The 13,915-nt window shown below is 40.8% G+C and overlaps 1 protein-coding gene across 1 annotated transcript in view; it reads right to left on the bottom strand.

Moving 5' to 3' along the window:
• The window catches only part of CLTRN (collectrin, amino acid transport regulator), a 38,394-nt gene that overhangs the window by 6,789 nt on the left and 17,690 nt on the right, over positions 1–13,915 (bottom strand). The window contains exons 4-5 of the mRNA XM_003917440.3: positions 11,275–11,388; positions 5,598–5,792 (exon numbers count right to left, since the gene is read on the bottom strand). Coding sequence (XP_003917489.2) covers positions 5,598–5,792; positions 11,275–11,388 — 309 coding nt within the window. The remainder of the gene's footprint in view (positions 1–5,597; positions 5,793–11,274; positions 11,389–13,915) is intronic.

Raw genomic sequence — 13,915 nt, 5'->3', positions numbered from 1 at the left:
AGGTATACTCTCTGATTTTGTCTTCTCATCATTACACTATTTAAGAAAATATTGTCATCATTTTCCTTATGTGACCTGCTCAAAGACACAGCTAACAAATGCCAGAGCCTGAGACTAGAAACCAAAACCAAGAGTCTTAGTTTAGTGCTCTATTAAAACACACATCACATTATCAACTTCATCACCATCACCATCACCATCATCACCATCACTATCACTATCACCATCATCATTATCACTACCATAATAAAATTGACCATATAACTAACATATCTACTTCTAGGCTGTGGCTAGACACTAAATCTAGTAGAGACATTATTGTGAAGTATATGCAGTTCATCTTGGTTGCCTTCCCACTTGTTCTGCTCCCTGATTGTTGTCCCAAATTTTAAAAATCACTTTTCCAAGTTTTTTCCTTCAACGAATCTCTCATTTCCACAAACTGCTATTCTCAACTAGAGGGCAATAGAGAAGCAACCTCTTCTAGGTATTTCACAAAGAGGTGGCAGCTGTAATGGTGTGCTACATCTGGCTGGTACGGGTTTTCAAGGGCTGATTGCTAAATATTCAGAATTTTTCAGCCTTGATGGAAAATTGGCAAATGCTACAAATCAGAGTATTTATTCAGAATTTTTCAGCCTTGATGGGAAACTGGCAAATGCTACAAATCAGGGTATTTTTTAGATAGAGAGCTGGTTAACCAATTCACCACTATTGTGGTGACCAGTAGACCTCATAGGATTACTTGCATTTTAAAAAAGTGTTTATTGAGCATGGTAGTGGCATCAAAACAGACACACAGACCAATGGAACAGAACAGCAAGGATAGAAATAAATCCATGCATTTATGGCCAGCAGATCTTCAACAAAGGTGGCAAGAACACACAATGAGGAAAGAACAATCTCTTCAATAAAAGGTGTTAGGAAAACTGGATATCTAGATGCAAAAGAATGAAACTGGATTGTTGTCTCATGCCAAATACAAAAATCAACTCAAAATAGATTAAAGAATTAAACATAAGACCTGAAACTGTAAAACTACTAGAAGAAAACATAGGAGAAAAGCTCCATGACATTGGTCTGGGTAATGACCCCAAAAGCACAAAAACAAATTCAAAAATAGACAAATGGAATTTACATCAAAATAAAACGTTTCTGCACAGCAAAGGAGTTAATATCCAAAAATACATAAGAAACTCAAACAACTCAATAACAAGAAAACAAATAACCCAATTTAAAAATGGGCAAGGATATGAATAGAAAATTTTCAAAAGAAGACATACAAATGGCCAACAGGTACATGAAAGAATGCTCAATACCACTATCACCAGGGAAATGCAAATCAAAACCACAATAAGATACCACCTCATACCTGTTAAAATACCTATCATCAAAAAGACAAAACATAGCAAGCGTTGGTGAGGATGTGGAGGAAAGGGAACCCTGGTACACTACTGCAGGGAATGTAAATTAGTACAGCCATTATGGAAAACAGTATGGAAGTTCCTCAAAAAATAAAAAACAAACTACCATATGATCCAGCAATCCCACTCTGAGTATATACCCAAAAGAATTGAAACCATTATATCAAAGAAATTTCTGCACTTTTACGTTCAACCCAGCACTATTCACAACAGCCAAGGTATGGAATCAACCTAAGTGTCCATCAATGAATGAATGGATAAAGAAAATGTGGTACGATGAAATACTATTCAGCCTTCAAAAAGAAGGAAATCCTGACATTTGTGACAATACGGATGAACCTGAAGAACAGTATGCTAAATGAGGTAAGCCAGGCACAGAAAGACAAATGTCACATGGTCTCATTTATTTGTAGAATCTAAAAAAGTTGAATTTATACAAGCAGAGAGTAGAATGGTGGTTGCCAGGAGCTGGCGAGGGTGGGGGGAGATGTTGGTCAAAGACACAAAGTTTCTCTTAGACAAAACGAGTAAGTTTGGGCAATCTACTGTACAGCATGATGACTACAGTTAATAATTATGTACTGCATACTTGAAAATTGCTAAGAGAGCAGATCTTAAATGCTTGCCCCCTAAATTAAGTATGGGATCTCCTCCCCTAAAATAAGTATGTGAAGTGATGAATATGTTAATTATTTGATTTAGCCATTTCATAATATATACATATATCAAAACATCACCTTATATACCATAAATATATACAACTTTTATTTGTTAACAACACCTTAATAAAATAAAACAAGCATTTAATAAAATCCAAGCAATGAGTTGGTGAATTGGAGAAGTTTCTACAGTATGATGGAAAATACCAAGATATTTTCCACAATATCTTGGTGGAAAAGAGATCCTTTCCTAGCACCTCTTAATCATAGCAATAGGTTAAGCTGATCTTGGATAATAATAATTACTGTTTATTTACTGCACACTATATCCTAGGTACTTTATACACATTTATGTCAGTCAATCCTCATGAAAGCCCTGTGAAACATCATCTCCCTGTTGCAGAGGGAGAAACTGAGATCCCTGGAAATCAGGTGACTCAACTAAGATTATATAGGTAAAGGGAATAGCTGGTATTTGAGTTTACCTAGTCTGGGCTCCATTGGTTGCATACTTGCCACTCAGTGTCCCTGAATAACTAATATAATGGTGTTATTGGCAAAGATAACAGAATTGCTAAAGCTTTGCTGAGAAATTTCCTCAATAGTAAGTTTAAATATATATATGTGTGTTAGATGACTCTGGCACTCTTCTCCATAGAAGCAGAATGGTGACTTAGATAATCCCATGGTCCTTCCAGGTCTTCTAAGTTTAAGATTCTGTACCACACACATATACACCATGGAATACTATGCAGCCATAAAAAAGGATGAGTTTGTGTCCTTTGTAGGGACATGGATGCAGCTAGAAACCATCATTCTCAGCAAACTATCACAAGAACAGAAAACCAAACACCGCATGTTCTCACTCATAGGTGGGAACTGAACAATGAGATCACTTGGACTCAGGAAGGGGAACATCACACACCGGGGCCTATCATGGGGAGGGGGGAGGGGGGAGGGATTGCATTCTGAGTTTTACCTGATGTAAATGACGAGTTGATGGGCGCTGACAAGTTAATGGGTGCAGCACACCAACATGGCACAAGTATACATATGTAACAAACCTGCACGTTACGCACATGTACCCTAGAACTTAAAGTGTAATTAAAAAAAAAAAAGATTCTGTACCACAAAAACTATGTTCATTATTACCTAATGTATGGGTTAGATTGTTGAACATTCCTTTGACCGTCTTCCTCGAAACTAAAGGTTTTGGGGGCAACTCCTATCTTTTCTATGATTAGAAAGGGCTTTCACTGCAATTTTCAGGGCTCTCCCTACTTCAGACTGCACCCTCTCCTCACATTTGAAAGAACATTTTGTCCAGGAGAAACCCACCACAAATTGTGTCAAACTTAAAACACAACAAACAATTTATCTTCAGAAGGTTGTCATAATTTTCCTGATTATATTTGCTAATTATCGACGCTCTCCCGGTTTACACAAGAGATTTGTCCATCTGCTTTCCCAGTTTGAACATGAAATAAATTTGTGAAGGCAAGTTTGTGACAACAGCTTCACTTCTCCCAGGCAACAAATTATGATGCTACACACTCAATTATTATATTACTGCAGAATCTGCTCAGAAGGAAAGAGATAGCTAATCCCAGCACAAACTAGCTGAAAGACCAGCAAATGGCAAGATCATAAAATAACAGTAACAGCTAACACTTACTGAGCACTCACTGTGTGCCAGATACCACTCTAAGCACTCTATGTATTAACTCTTTTTATCCCACCAAGTTAATTATTTCCAGTACGCCTCACTGTCACTCTAGAAAAGTTATCTATTCACAAACAGTAAAGATAAACTTGACCAGCTTGACTCTAGCACCACAAATTATATAATTATATTCTCCTAAGCTCAGTTTCCCTGACTTATTGTGCTTCCTGATATCCATACAGTTAACGGATTATATACAAGGTCAGAATCTAAGAGATAAATACATTGGGTCTAAGCAATTTATCTCCAGAGTCCATTCTTCTAACTCCTACACTATATTGTACAAGTGAGGAAATTAGAAACCAAGTAGATGGAGTGAATTCACTAACGTTACAGTTGTTAGAACACAGAATCATAGCATCTCAAGATTAATATAAAACAAAAATATTAAACACAGGTATTCAAGCATTGCATGAGAATATTTCTCAATAGTTTCAAAAGAAAAACCAAAACGAACATCGTGTACCAAGTCTCTTTACATTACATGTCATGCCAAGATCATCAAGAAAATCAGGTAAGTGTAACTGGATCCTAATCTTTGAATTTAATTTGAGGACTAGACACAAACCATATTTATTTCATAGCGTTTTACTTATCATTTGTGAATAAAATGACAAAGCCCAAGATTTAAAATTATTACCTTCTGTTAGTTACTAAGGTGAAACATATGGAAAGTAGTAAACTTCAAGAGAAGCATTTAGTCAAACACATACTTAGCCAAACACATCCCACATGTCCCATGTAGGAACCGACACTTTTAAAAACCATGTCCCTGTTATTTTCAAATGCATGTCACTGTAATTACCACTTACCAGAATTCCTCTTCCTTAGTATCAGAAAGAAAGGTTTACAAGCATTAAAGTCTAGTGAAAAGCTGAGGATTTTTCCCACTTCCCCCCTGGATTAGAGGTACTGGTTAACAAAATCATGCTGAGAAATCCTGTCTCCTCTTCTTCTCCACTACCTCAGTAACTTCCCCACAGGTCTTAAATTCCCTCTTGAAGCAGCATCAATAATTTAGACATTGCAGTTTGCAAGTGCCCCCAGAATCTAAGTAAATGAACTCAAGAAGTGAAACTCTACCTATAAATTATTAAATTGAAAGCTCTCAAACTCAATGGATTAGAATAACCTGAGTAGTTATTAAAATGCATCCCTTCAGAGATTCCAATTTAGTGGGTTTGCAGTAGGGCCAAGGAACCTACATGTTAAATGAGTATTCCAGGTGATTCTGGTGCTGAGAGTTGATTTAAAGGCCATGAGCAACACAGCTCTATTCAGTATCATAGGCACACAAGGGATGAGTGTCCATCAAAGGGAGGGAAGTATAACAGTACGAAAGCATCTGGGACAAGATGGTAGTCCGCATGCACTGGGCTAACAAGAGGTAAGCCGAGGTAGGGAGGCATGGAACTATGAAACTGCTGGCATTTGGATGTGGATGACTACCAAAGATTAACTCTGCCTACCCAAAAAGTCTGTTTAGCTCCTTATACCCAGCTTACAAAATCACAACACAGATATTAAAATCAAGCCTGGATATGAAACATTTATGTGGTACAGAATAGAGGGAAAGGTAGTCGTGGAAGGAGCCTAGTTAAGTAAGGGACATTGGACTCTAAAATATATCTAAAGACAAGAGCATAAGTGATATTTTTGAAAATCACCAATTTTTTCAAAGTTTCAAATTTAAGGCATCATCTTCAGCCAGAGGAAAATCTTCTCCTGATTTGTCCAAGTCATGAGGAAATAAGAAAATGCTCCTTCAATCACTCCTTTTAAATATCTTACCTTCTACGTTGCCGGATTCCTGATAAAATCAGTAGTGTAATTGCAACTATGACGATGCAAAATATCACACCAAATATAATAATCCAGATGGGCACAGATGGGTCCATGGGTGGTGCAAGTGTGGAAGGGATTTTCAAAAATTCCAGAGTTTGGTCATTTAGAAAGAAAGCACCGTTGATCCGGTTCTTGTTCATTCTAAAATGCAATGATAATTAAAAATAAACAAAATAAGACAGAAAAAAAAAACTATTAAGACAAAGTACAAACCTGTTTCTCCATGATTATAAACATCTCTATAAACAAAGCATCCTCTTGGCAGGAGACTTCAAGTTGACTGGAAAGTTTGCTGAGGGCAATCATGCCACCATTTCTCTTAAGTTACAACGCTAGCTGCCAGAGGGATGCCCATGTATCCACTGCTGCCCTCATTGTTGTGAATGTCCCGAAGTCCTGAGCTTTGAGCTCTGTCCACCATGTTTTACTTCCTGAGAGGTAGTAAGGTAGGAGGAGGGATTCGTCTCTGGAGGTAGGGCTCTGACCCTGGACCAAATTAAGGATGAACTAAAACAGAGCTGGGGGGTGGGGGGAAGCAGCTTTCCATCAGACACGCCCACCAGTGTGCCATGTCAGTTTACCATTGCCATGGCAACACCTGGGAGTTACCACCCCTTTCCATGGCAATGACGTGATGACCCCAAAGTTATTACCCTTCCCTATAAATTTCTGCATAAACTGCTCCTTAATCTACATGTAATTAAAACTGGCTATAAATATGACTGCAAAATTGCCCTGAGCTGCCAGTCTCTGCCTACAGGGTAGTCCTGCTCTGCAGGAGCAGTCACAGAGCAGTGACATCACCGGAGCTGTAATACTGCCTCTTCAATAAAGTTGTTTTCTTCTACTTCTGGCTCTCTCTTGGATTCCTTCCTGGGCAAAGCCCAGAATCCTCATGGGCTAAGCCCCAATTTGGGTTTCACCTGTCCTGTGTGAGTAGCATCTAGATTAGAATGACAAAGCTCTATTTAAGGTGGCTTACATAAATATCACAGCCCCCAAAGTAAAATTACATGTAAAATATGGGTGATGAATAGGAGAAGTAAAGAAAACCAGAAGCTAAAAAGAAAACATGAACCAGGAGTGGCTTCAAAGTCATCAACTTGATCTTGATCTTTTTTTTCATTAATTCAACAAGCATTTGCCAAAAACTTACTAAATATCAAATACTATGCTAGATGCTGGAGATACAATGTGAAATTAAAATATCAAGGAGCTTACGGTCTAGAAGGTGACAGATTAGTAGATCCACAACCACGGTGCAGTGCAAAATGTTCTGTGAAAGAGGCAAATACGGGCACAGTGTGAGCAGAGGGAAGGGCCAAGTACACCACTGTGAGAAGTCAGAGCTGCTTTGCTCTGGAGGCCATTTTTGAGCTCGTTTTGAGGGACAAGGAGGAGTTTATAGACCAAAGTATGTAGTGAGCACAGGAATGGAGACAGGGTAAAGTAAGACTTGTTCAGCAAACTGCAAGTAGTTCCATAGGACTAAAGACAAGTAAAGATTTAGGAGTTCAAAAGCTTGGAAAATTGTTACTTTTCCTAGGAAATATCTGCATTTTTAGTGGTGGTGGCAGTTAAGGAGAGGTTGGTAGCAAAGACTTATTTAATTGAAACCAAATAAGTGAATTTCTAACTGTAAACTGGAGAGTCCTTGGAGATATTTTATGACCTTTACTGAATTTATATTACACAAGCTGCCTTTGTCTACCTCTAGAGCAGCCTTGGAAAACAGAAATATAATGTGAGCTTCATGTGACTTAAAAGTTTCTAGTAGCTGCACTAAAATAAACAGATGAAACTAATTTTAACAATGTATTTTTTGTCCAATATATCCAAGAAAATATAATTTCAACATGTAATCAGTATCAAGTTGACTTTGCATTTTGTTTGTTTGTTTGTTTTTTGAGACAGGAACACTCATGGCTCTTTGCAGCCTCAAACTCCTGGGCTCAAGCAATCCTCCTGCATCAACCTCCCGAGTAGCTAGGACTACAGGTGTGTGCCATCACACCTGGCTCTGTGTGTGTGTGTGTGTGTGTGTGTGTGTGTAGACAGGGTCTCGCTATATTGCTCAGGCTGGGGCTCCACATTTTATTTTGTACAATGTCTTTGAAATTTGGTTTATGTTTTACACTGTGAGCACACCTAACTTTGGATTAGTCACATTTCAGGTGCTTAATAACCACATTTGGCTGGTGGCTACGGTACTGGACAGCTCAAGTCTATAGCCTGATAGTATGGCTTGAGAATCTCTGCAGGCCAGCACCAGGCTATCAGGAAAGACCTCCTTTAGTAAATAAATATCTCTGCTGAGGCATGATTACTCATGGATGTGACAGTGAACCCTAGCCAGACAATCTACAACAAGGGATTTTTATCCAACAATGGAATATTTTATTTTGTCATAAACTAATATTGATCATCTGAGAGCACAAACTTTTCCACAAAATAATGAAACCCACTGCTAAGATATAACTCAGAGAAAAATGAAAAGTTGCTCTGCATTCTCATTCTAACTTCCTAGTTGGTTAACCCTTTGTTACTTGCTTACTCTAGGCTTGGAATGCATTCTATCACCTCGCAGACCGACTGGAAGTTCTAGCTCAGGTACATATTAAATCTGCTACACCACTGGAATCACCAGTTGGCATCAAGCATCATGTATATCTTTCAGCCAAGAGTGGTGTTGAATTAAGCCAGGCCCTCACAAAAGTACTAAAACAGACATCTTGGAATTAGTTGGTCACTTCTTTACCTCATACCATGAATACTCTGTATTGGTAAAAAGTCCAGTACTCTGTTTTGCCCATTTCAACTATTTTACTTGAAATCAGAATTCTGTAATTCTCATTCTGTTGGCTATTCCCACTTCCTAAATAGTTTATCCTGCTAGGACCTTTGAAATAGACATTTTGTGAACAAATTCATGTACTTCCTGGACCTTTACCCCATGCACTTTGTGTAAAATGACCAACCAAGTCTGAGATGTCTGTTTTAGTTTTTTGTGTACTCTGGAAAACAGGAAAAATCACTGGATGTGGTGGCAGCATGCCTAGGTTCAAGTCCTCACTCTTTCTCTTTCTAGCATGGTGGCCTTCACAAATAAATTAATCTCCCTGAGCCTCAGTTTCTTCATTTATAAAGGAAAGATAATAATAATTACTCAAAAATTATTGGTGTTGGTTGGGTGCAGTGGCTCATGCCTGTAATCCCAGCACTTTGGGAGTCTGAGACAGGAGGATTGCCTGAGGCCAGTTCAAGGGCAGCCTGGACAACATAGCGAGACCCTGTCTCTACAAAAAAAAAAAAAAATTTTAAATTAGCGAGGCATAGTGGCACATCCCCCTAGTCCCACCTACTCAGGAGGCTGAGACAAGAGGATCACTTGAACCCCAGGAGTTCAAGGCTGCGTGAGCTACTATCATGCTACTGCACTCTAGCCTGGGCAACAAAGCCAGACTCTGTCTCTTAAAAAGAAAACAAAAAAATTGTTGGTGTCATTATTAAATGCCACAGATGCATAAGAACATTCCTTGTGAACCAAAAAGTGGTATGCAAATATTAGGTGGAACTAGTATTATTTTGCCCAATCACTTAGATTCTTCAGCCTTGAAATTCCTATTATTTGCTATCTAAACACCATCTCCTTTTTTCACTCTATCCTTCCTTTGTAGTATAGTTTCCTTTATTTTCATCCAATCCTGATGTGCCCTACTAATTCCCTAACATAAATTCTCATTCTGTTGGCTATCCCCACTTCCTAAACAGATTCTCTTGCTAGGACCCTTGAAACAGACATTTTGTTGTGAACATATTCATGTATTAATACTTCCTGGACCTTCACCCTAAGCACTCACTCTTCCTTCTCCTATCAACTGAAGGCCTGGTTTAACCCAGTGCCTTCATTTTCCTTGTAGCCCTCACAGATCACAAGACATGAATAAAATCTTTTTTCACATGAAGTATGATATTTTTAATTCTTACTCCCTAAGTGGTGAGAGTCTTAACAGTATTTTTAGTGGCAAAAGTGAAGAAGCAATTTAGTTCAAAGTTTCTTGTTAGGGAAGATTCAATCATTTCCCATTGGTATAAATCCTCAGTGCCTTTGCTTCAGCAAAAGAAACAGATGATGTTCACAAAAACCTTTGACATTTGATTATATACTCATTATCTTAAGTGTTAACATTTTACAGAGAGCTAATGAGTTATTCCAGTAGGTATTTATCCTTGGTAAAAGTAATAATATGTATTTCAGTAACTTGTAAGTCTTTTGCGGGGAGAGCTACTTTGTTTTGTTCTAGTTTATTTCCTGAGCTCATTTTTTGAGTAGACCTTTCCCCAACATCAATCAAATGTGGTATTTGAAGTTTTGACACGTACTAAATGCACAGTAATTGAAAGAAATACAAGTTGCATCCTATTAATTCTTGAAAGTCATGAATTCATTTCACTTTTGAGTTTCTTACCATCATAAGGAGGGAAGGAGTAAAACTGTCAGGAAGTAGGCCGGGCGCGGTGGCTCAAGCCTGTAATCCCAGCACTTTGGGAAGCCAAGACGGGCGGATCACGAGGTCAGGAGATCGAGACCATCCTGCCTAACCCAGTGAAACCCCATCTCTACTAAAAAATACAAAAAAAAAAAAACTAGCCGGGCGAGGTGGCAGGTGCCTGTAGTCCCAGCTACTCGGGAGGCTGAGGCAGGAGAATGGCGTAAACCTGGGAGGTGGAGCTTGCAGTGAGTTGAGATCCGGCCACTGCACTCCAGCCTGGGCGACAGAGCAAGACTCCATCTTAAAAAAAAAAAAAAAAAAAAAAAAAAAAAAAAACTGTCGGGAAGTCGGGAAAAATAGTAAAATACTTGAAATGGGCACAACAGAGTACTGGACTTTTTCCTGATTGTCCTGCTGAGAGCACTGTTCTAGGCAATTTCCATCTCTTATGGTCTTTGAGCTATTTTGCAAATCCATAAGTTCTTGAAAACTAACATAATATAAATGATTCTTGTCCATAGAAAATCAAATGAACTGTGTCTAGTGGAACATAATTGGTTACTGCCTGAAAAATAGACTGATGCATCTTTCTGTAGATGCATTTTACCATTCCTCACTTTCTATATATGGGTGGTTCCTCAAAGTCTCCTTGAAAAAGGTTTTAACATCTTACTAGTGCCCTCATTAACTAATGAGATAATAAAATTTTTGATAGTAATAATGTTTAGTTTGCATGAGTCATGATTTTACCTTTTTTTAAAAAAAAATTATCTTTTTAAAGTAAAGACTATATATTGACTGAAAAAGGTAAGCCATTGGGTCCCTAACTTCTGCTTACTCATTGCTGGTGGTACCACCATCCCCTCCAGCTGTGACAATAAAAATGTCTCCAGACATTGCCAAATGTCTCCAGACAGTGCCAAATGTCTCCTTGAAGGCAAAATTGCCCCTGGATGAGAACTACTGATCTATACTCATCTTTAACAGAGACTAACAAAATGAAATGTTTTACATTTTAATAAATAATTCATGTGTGAAACAGACAAAACTCTACAATATCTATTTTTAAAAACAGTTGAATTAATCAGCAAGTTGATCGACCAATAGAAGGCATATTTAAGGGTGATTACCTTATGGCTGTTTGCACCTCAACAGCAGGAAGGGTGTGATTTTTCGAAGGGTCTGTAACCACAAACCAGAATGACACCCTTTGGGTTACATTGCAAAGTAGGACATGGGAAATTCTGCAGACAGTGGAAAGAAAAACTATATTAGAAGAATATCATAACAAACGGTATTAAACCATTCACTCTGATGCTATCATTATCTTAAGAAACATTTTAGCTATGTTTAAAAAGTCATTTCTACCATTATGAAGAATGATCTCAGTAAGAAGAAAATCATAAAGGAAATTCCCATTGTTTCAAAATCCTATACTTGGGGATCATTCCTTATAGGGAATAATGGGGAATCTGCCAAAAAATAATAATAGTCAGTGGAGAGTATCAGGGATCTCATTCTCCATCACCGGTTGGTGTCAGCCTCTGTTTCCCCAATGCTTGGCCCTCTCTGAATCATAGAAACCTTTGGTATTTTCTCATTAAACTCTTTTTAGTACCCTGCCCATTCAGTCTTTCACCTCTCGGACCCAGAGAGGATCTGCTGCCCCCTTATGATTCAATACTTGCTCTGTCTGCATCTACTGTCTCTCTTCCACCCCAGCATCGGGGCCAAGACAAAAGACACCTTCTGCGTGTACTTTTGAAGAAAAAGTTCTCAAAAACAGTTTCTTTTACATTGCCTTGAACGAACCTCCAAACTTAAGCACTATAATCAATTCACCAGCAGTCTTCGAACTCTTTGTTTGGCAGTTACACACTTTTCAACTGCAAATTGGAAATGTGACTCACTCTCCTCTGTATTACCATTAAAAGTGAAAGGGGAGAAATGACAGTGTTCAGAGAGAGACAATTTATACATGGATGTACTCAGGCTGGAAATTATAGGAAAGTCCACATAAAATCAACATTGCCAACGCTAAAACAAAACCTGATGGCTTTCCCAGTTTACTTAAGAGCAAAACTGCAAAAAGCAACATTAACATCCATCCTAGAAGAATCTGATACGAGTAAAGGATTTGTTTAGAGCATCCATGTGTATTGTGATCATTATCACACTGATCAAAGAGAGTACCCTTCTGTCAACAGGTATCTCCGGTTTTCAGGACCTGGCAGAAATTCTTCTGTGTTCTGCCTTTAAAGGTCAGGTACAAAAAAGTAGAGGCAGCTGCCAGGCCCCTTTGCCCAGAGCTAAGGGTCTGGGACCATGAGTGGGAAGGATTGAGGCTTGAACCTCCTTGGTCCGCCAGACAGCATGGGGCACCACCCGCCTCTTCTGCAGCTGCGCACCGCAAAGCTCTGCCCTGGCCGTGGCCGCCTGCCCCATGCGACACTTGCTGGCCAGACCATACCCAGCACCCGGCGCCTCTTGCTCTTTCGGACATTTTGACGCCAAGGGTCACTGGTCACTGAGCACTGACATTTGATCTCGGACCGTGACCGCAGATTTCGGAAACTTCTGGCACCCCAGTGTCTACTGAAAGGCCCCACCCACTGCCCTGCTCTCATGGGCAGCTACCTGAGCCGCTTCCTGGGCTGGCTCTGGGCCAGAAAGCTGCGCCCTTCCTCAGCCCCCAGGTCCAGGAGAACTGCAAGGTCACCTACTTCCAAGGGAAGCACTGGGTCTGCACCCGGCCCCTCCCCACCGCTCCTCCCAGCTGGGACTACCCCCGCATCCGCATACGGAGAGAGATGGTCCCCCAGGCCTGGAGGTGCTTTCCCAACAGGCCGCCGCTGCGGAGAAACATCAGGCCTGGTTTCTCCGAGGCTCGCGTGGCTTACGTGAAGCGGTGGCTTTGGACCGCCCGCCACTCCCCCAGCCTGTCCACAGCCTGGTGACTGTGAAAATCACCCCGCCGGAGCGCAGAGGGAGCCCGACGCCCAGGCCATCTGCCTTCAAGCCTGTGATGAGAAACGGAGTGGCCCATTCCTTTGTGCCCAGGTCTAGGCCGCTGAGCAGAGGCCCCCACTCCCAGGCAGCGTTGTCTCAGTCCTCCCTGGCGGCCGCCTGCCATTCTGCAGGATGTGCCGCTGCCAGGCGCCCGGTCGCCGAGTCACCGCAGGAGCGCTGGGCCTGCAGGCAGCACTGCCCTGACGCCTCAGGTTTGCCTGCGCCTGGAAGGAGGTTCGCCAGGGCGGCCATGAGCCTCTGAGCACACCCAGCCTGCTGCCCAGCTCCAAGAGTCAGGCCCCTGCCACCACCTCCTGAGCCTCCAGCCCTCAGCGCCTTCACCCTACTGACTGTGGTTCCACCCCCACACCAGCCACCGGCCCCACCAGGGCACTTGCCACCGCTCCAGCCGACCACTCAGCGAGCCCCAGGCCCACCTCTCCTCTCCCTTAAAACCCTTCCCTTTTCCTTGCCCATTCGCCTCTGCCTTCTCCCTGGGGACAGAAGGCATGCTTCTCCCCAGTTTCCCCAGTTTCTGCAATAAAATATTGGTTGTTGTTAATAATAATAGGTGTCTTTATTATAGAGATTGTCATATGCTTTCTTTCAAAGACAACACCATGGTTTCTCCAGCTTGGCACTAGTACTTGGGCCAGATGGTGCTTTCTTGTTGGTGGGGGGTGGGGGGCGGGGGACGCTGTCCTGTGCATTGCAGGGCCTTAGCAACATGCCTGGCCTCACAGTCCTATCAACAATGGCTCC

Source organism: Papio anubis, chromosome X (assembly GCF_008728515.1).
Source record: "Papio anubis isolate 15944 chromosome X, Panubis1.0, whole genome shotgun sequence".
In the NCBI taxonomy this organism is placed as follows: domain Eukaryota; kingdom Metazoa; phylum Chordata; class Mammalia; order Primates; family Cercopithecidae; genus Papio; species Papio anubis.
The sequence above is the reverse complement of the archived record's forward strand: the minus strand, read 5'-3'. Positions and strand labels throughout refer to the sequence as shown.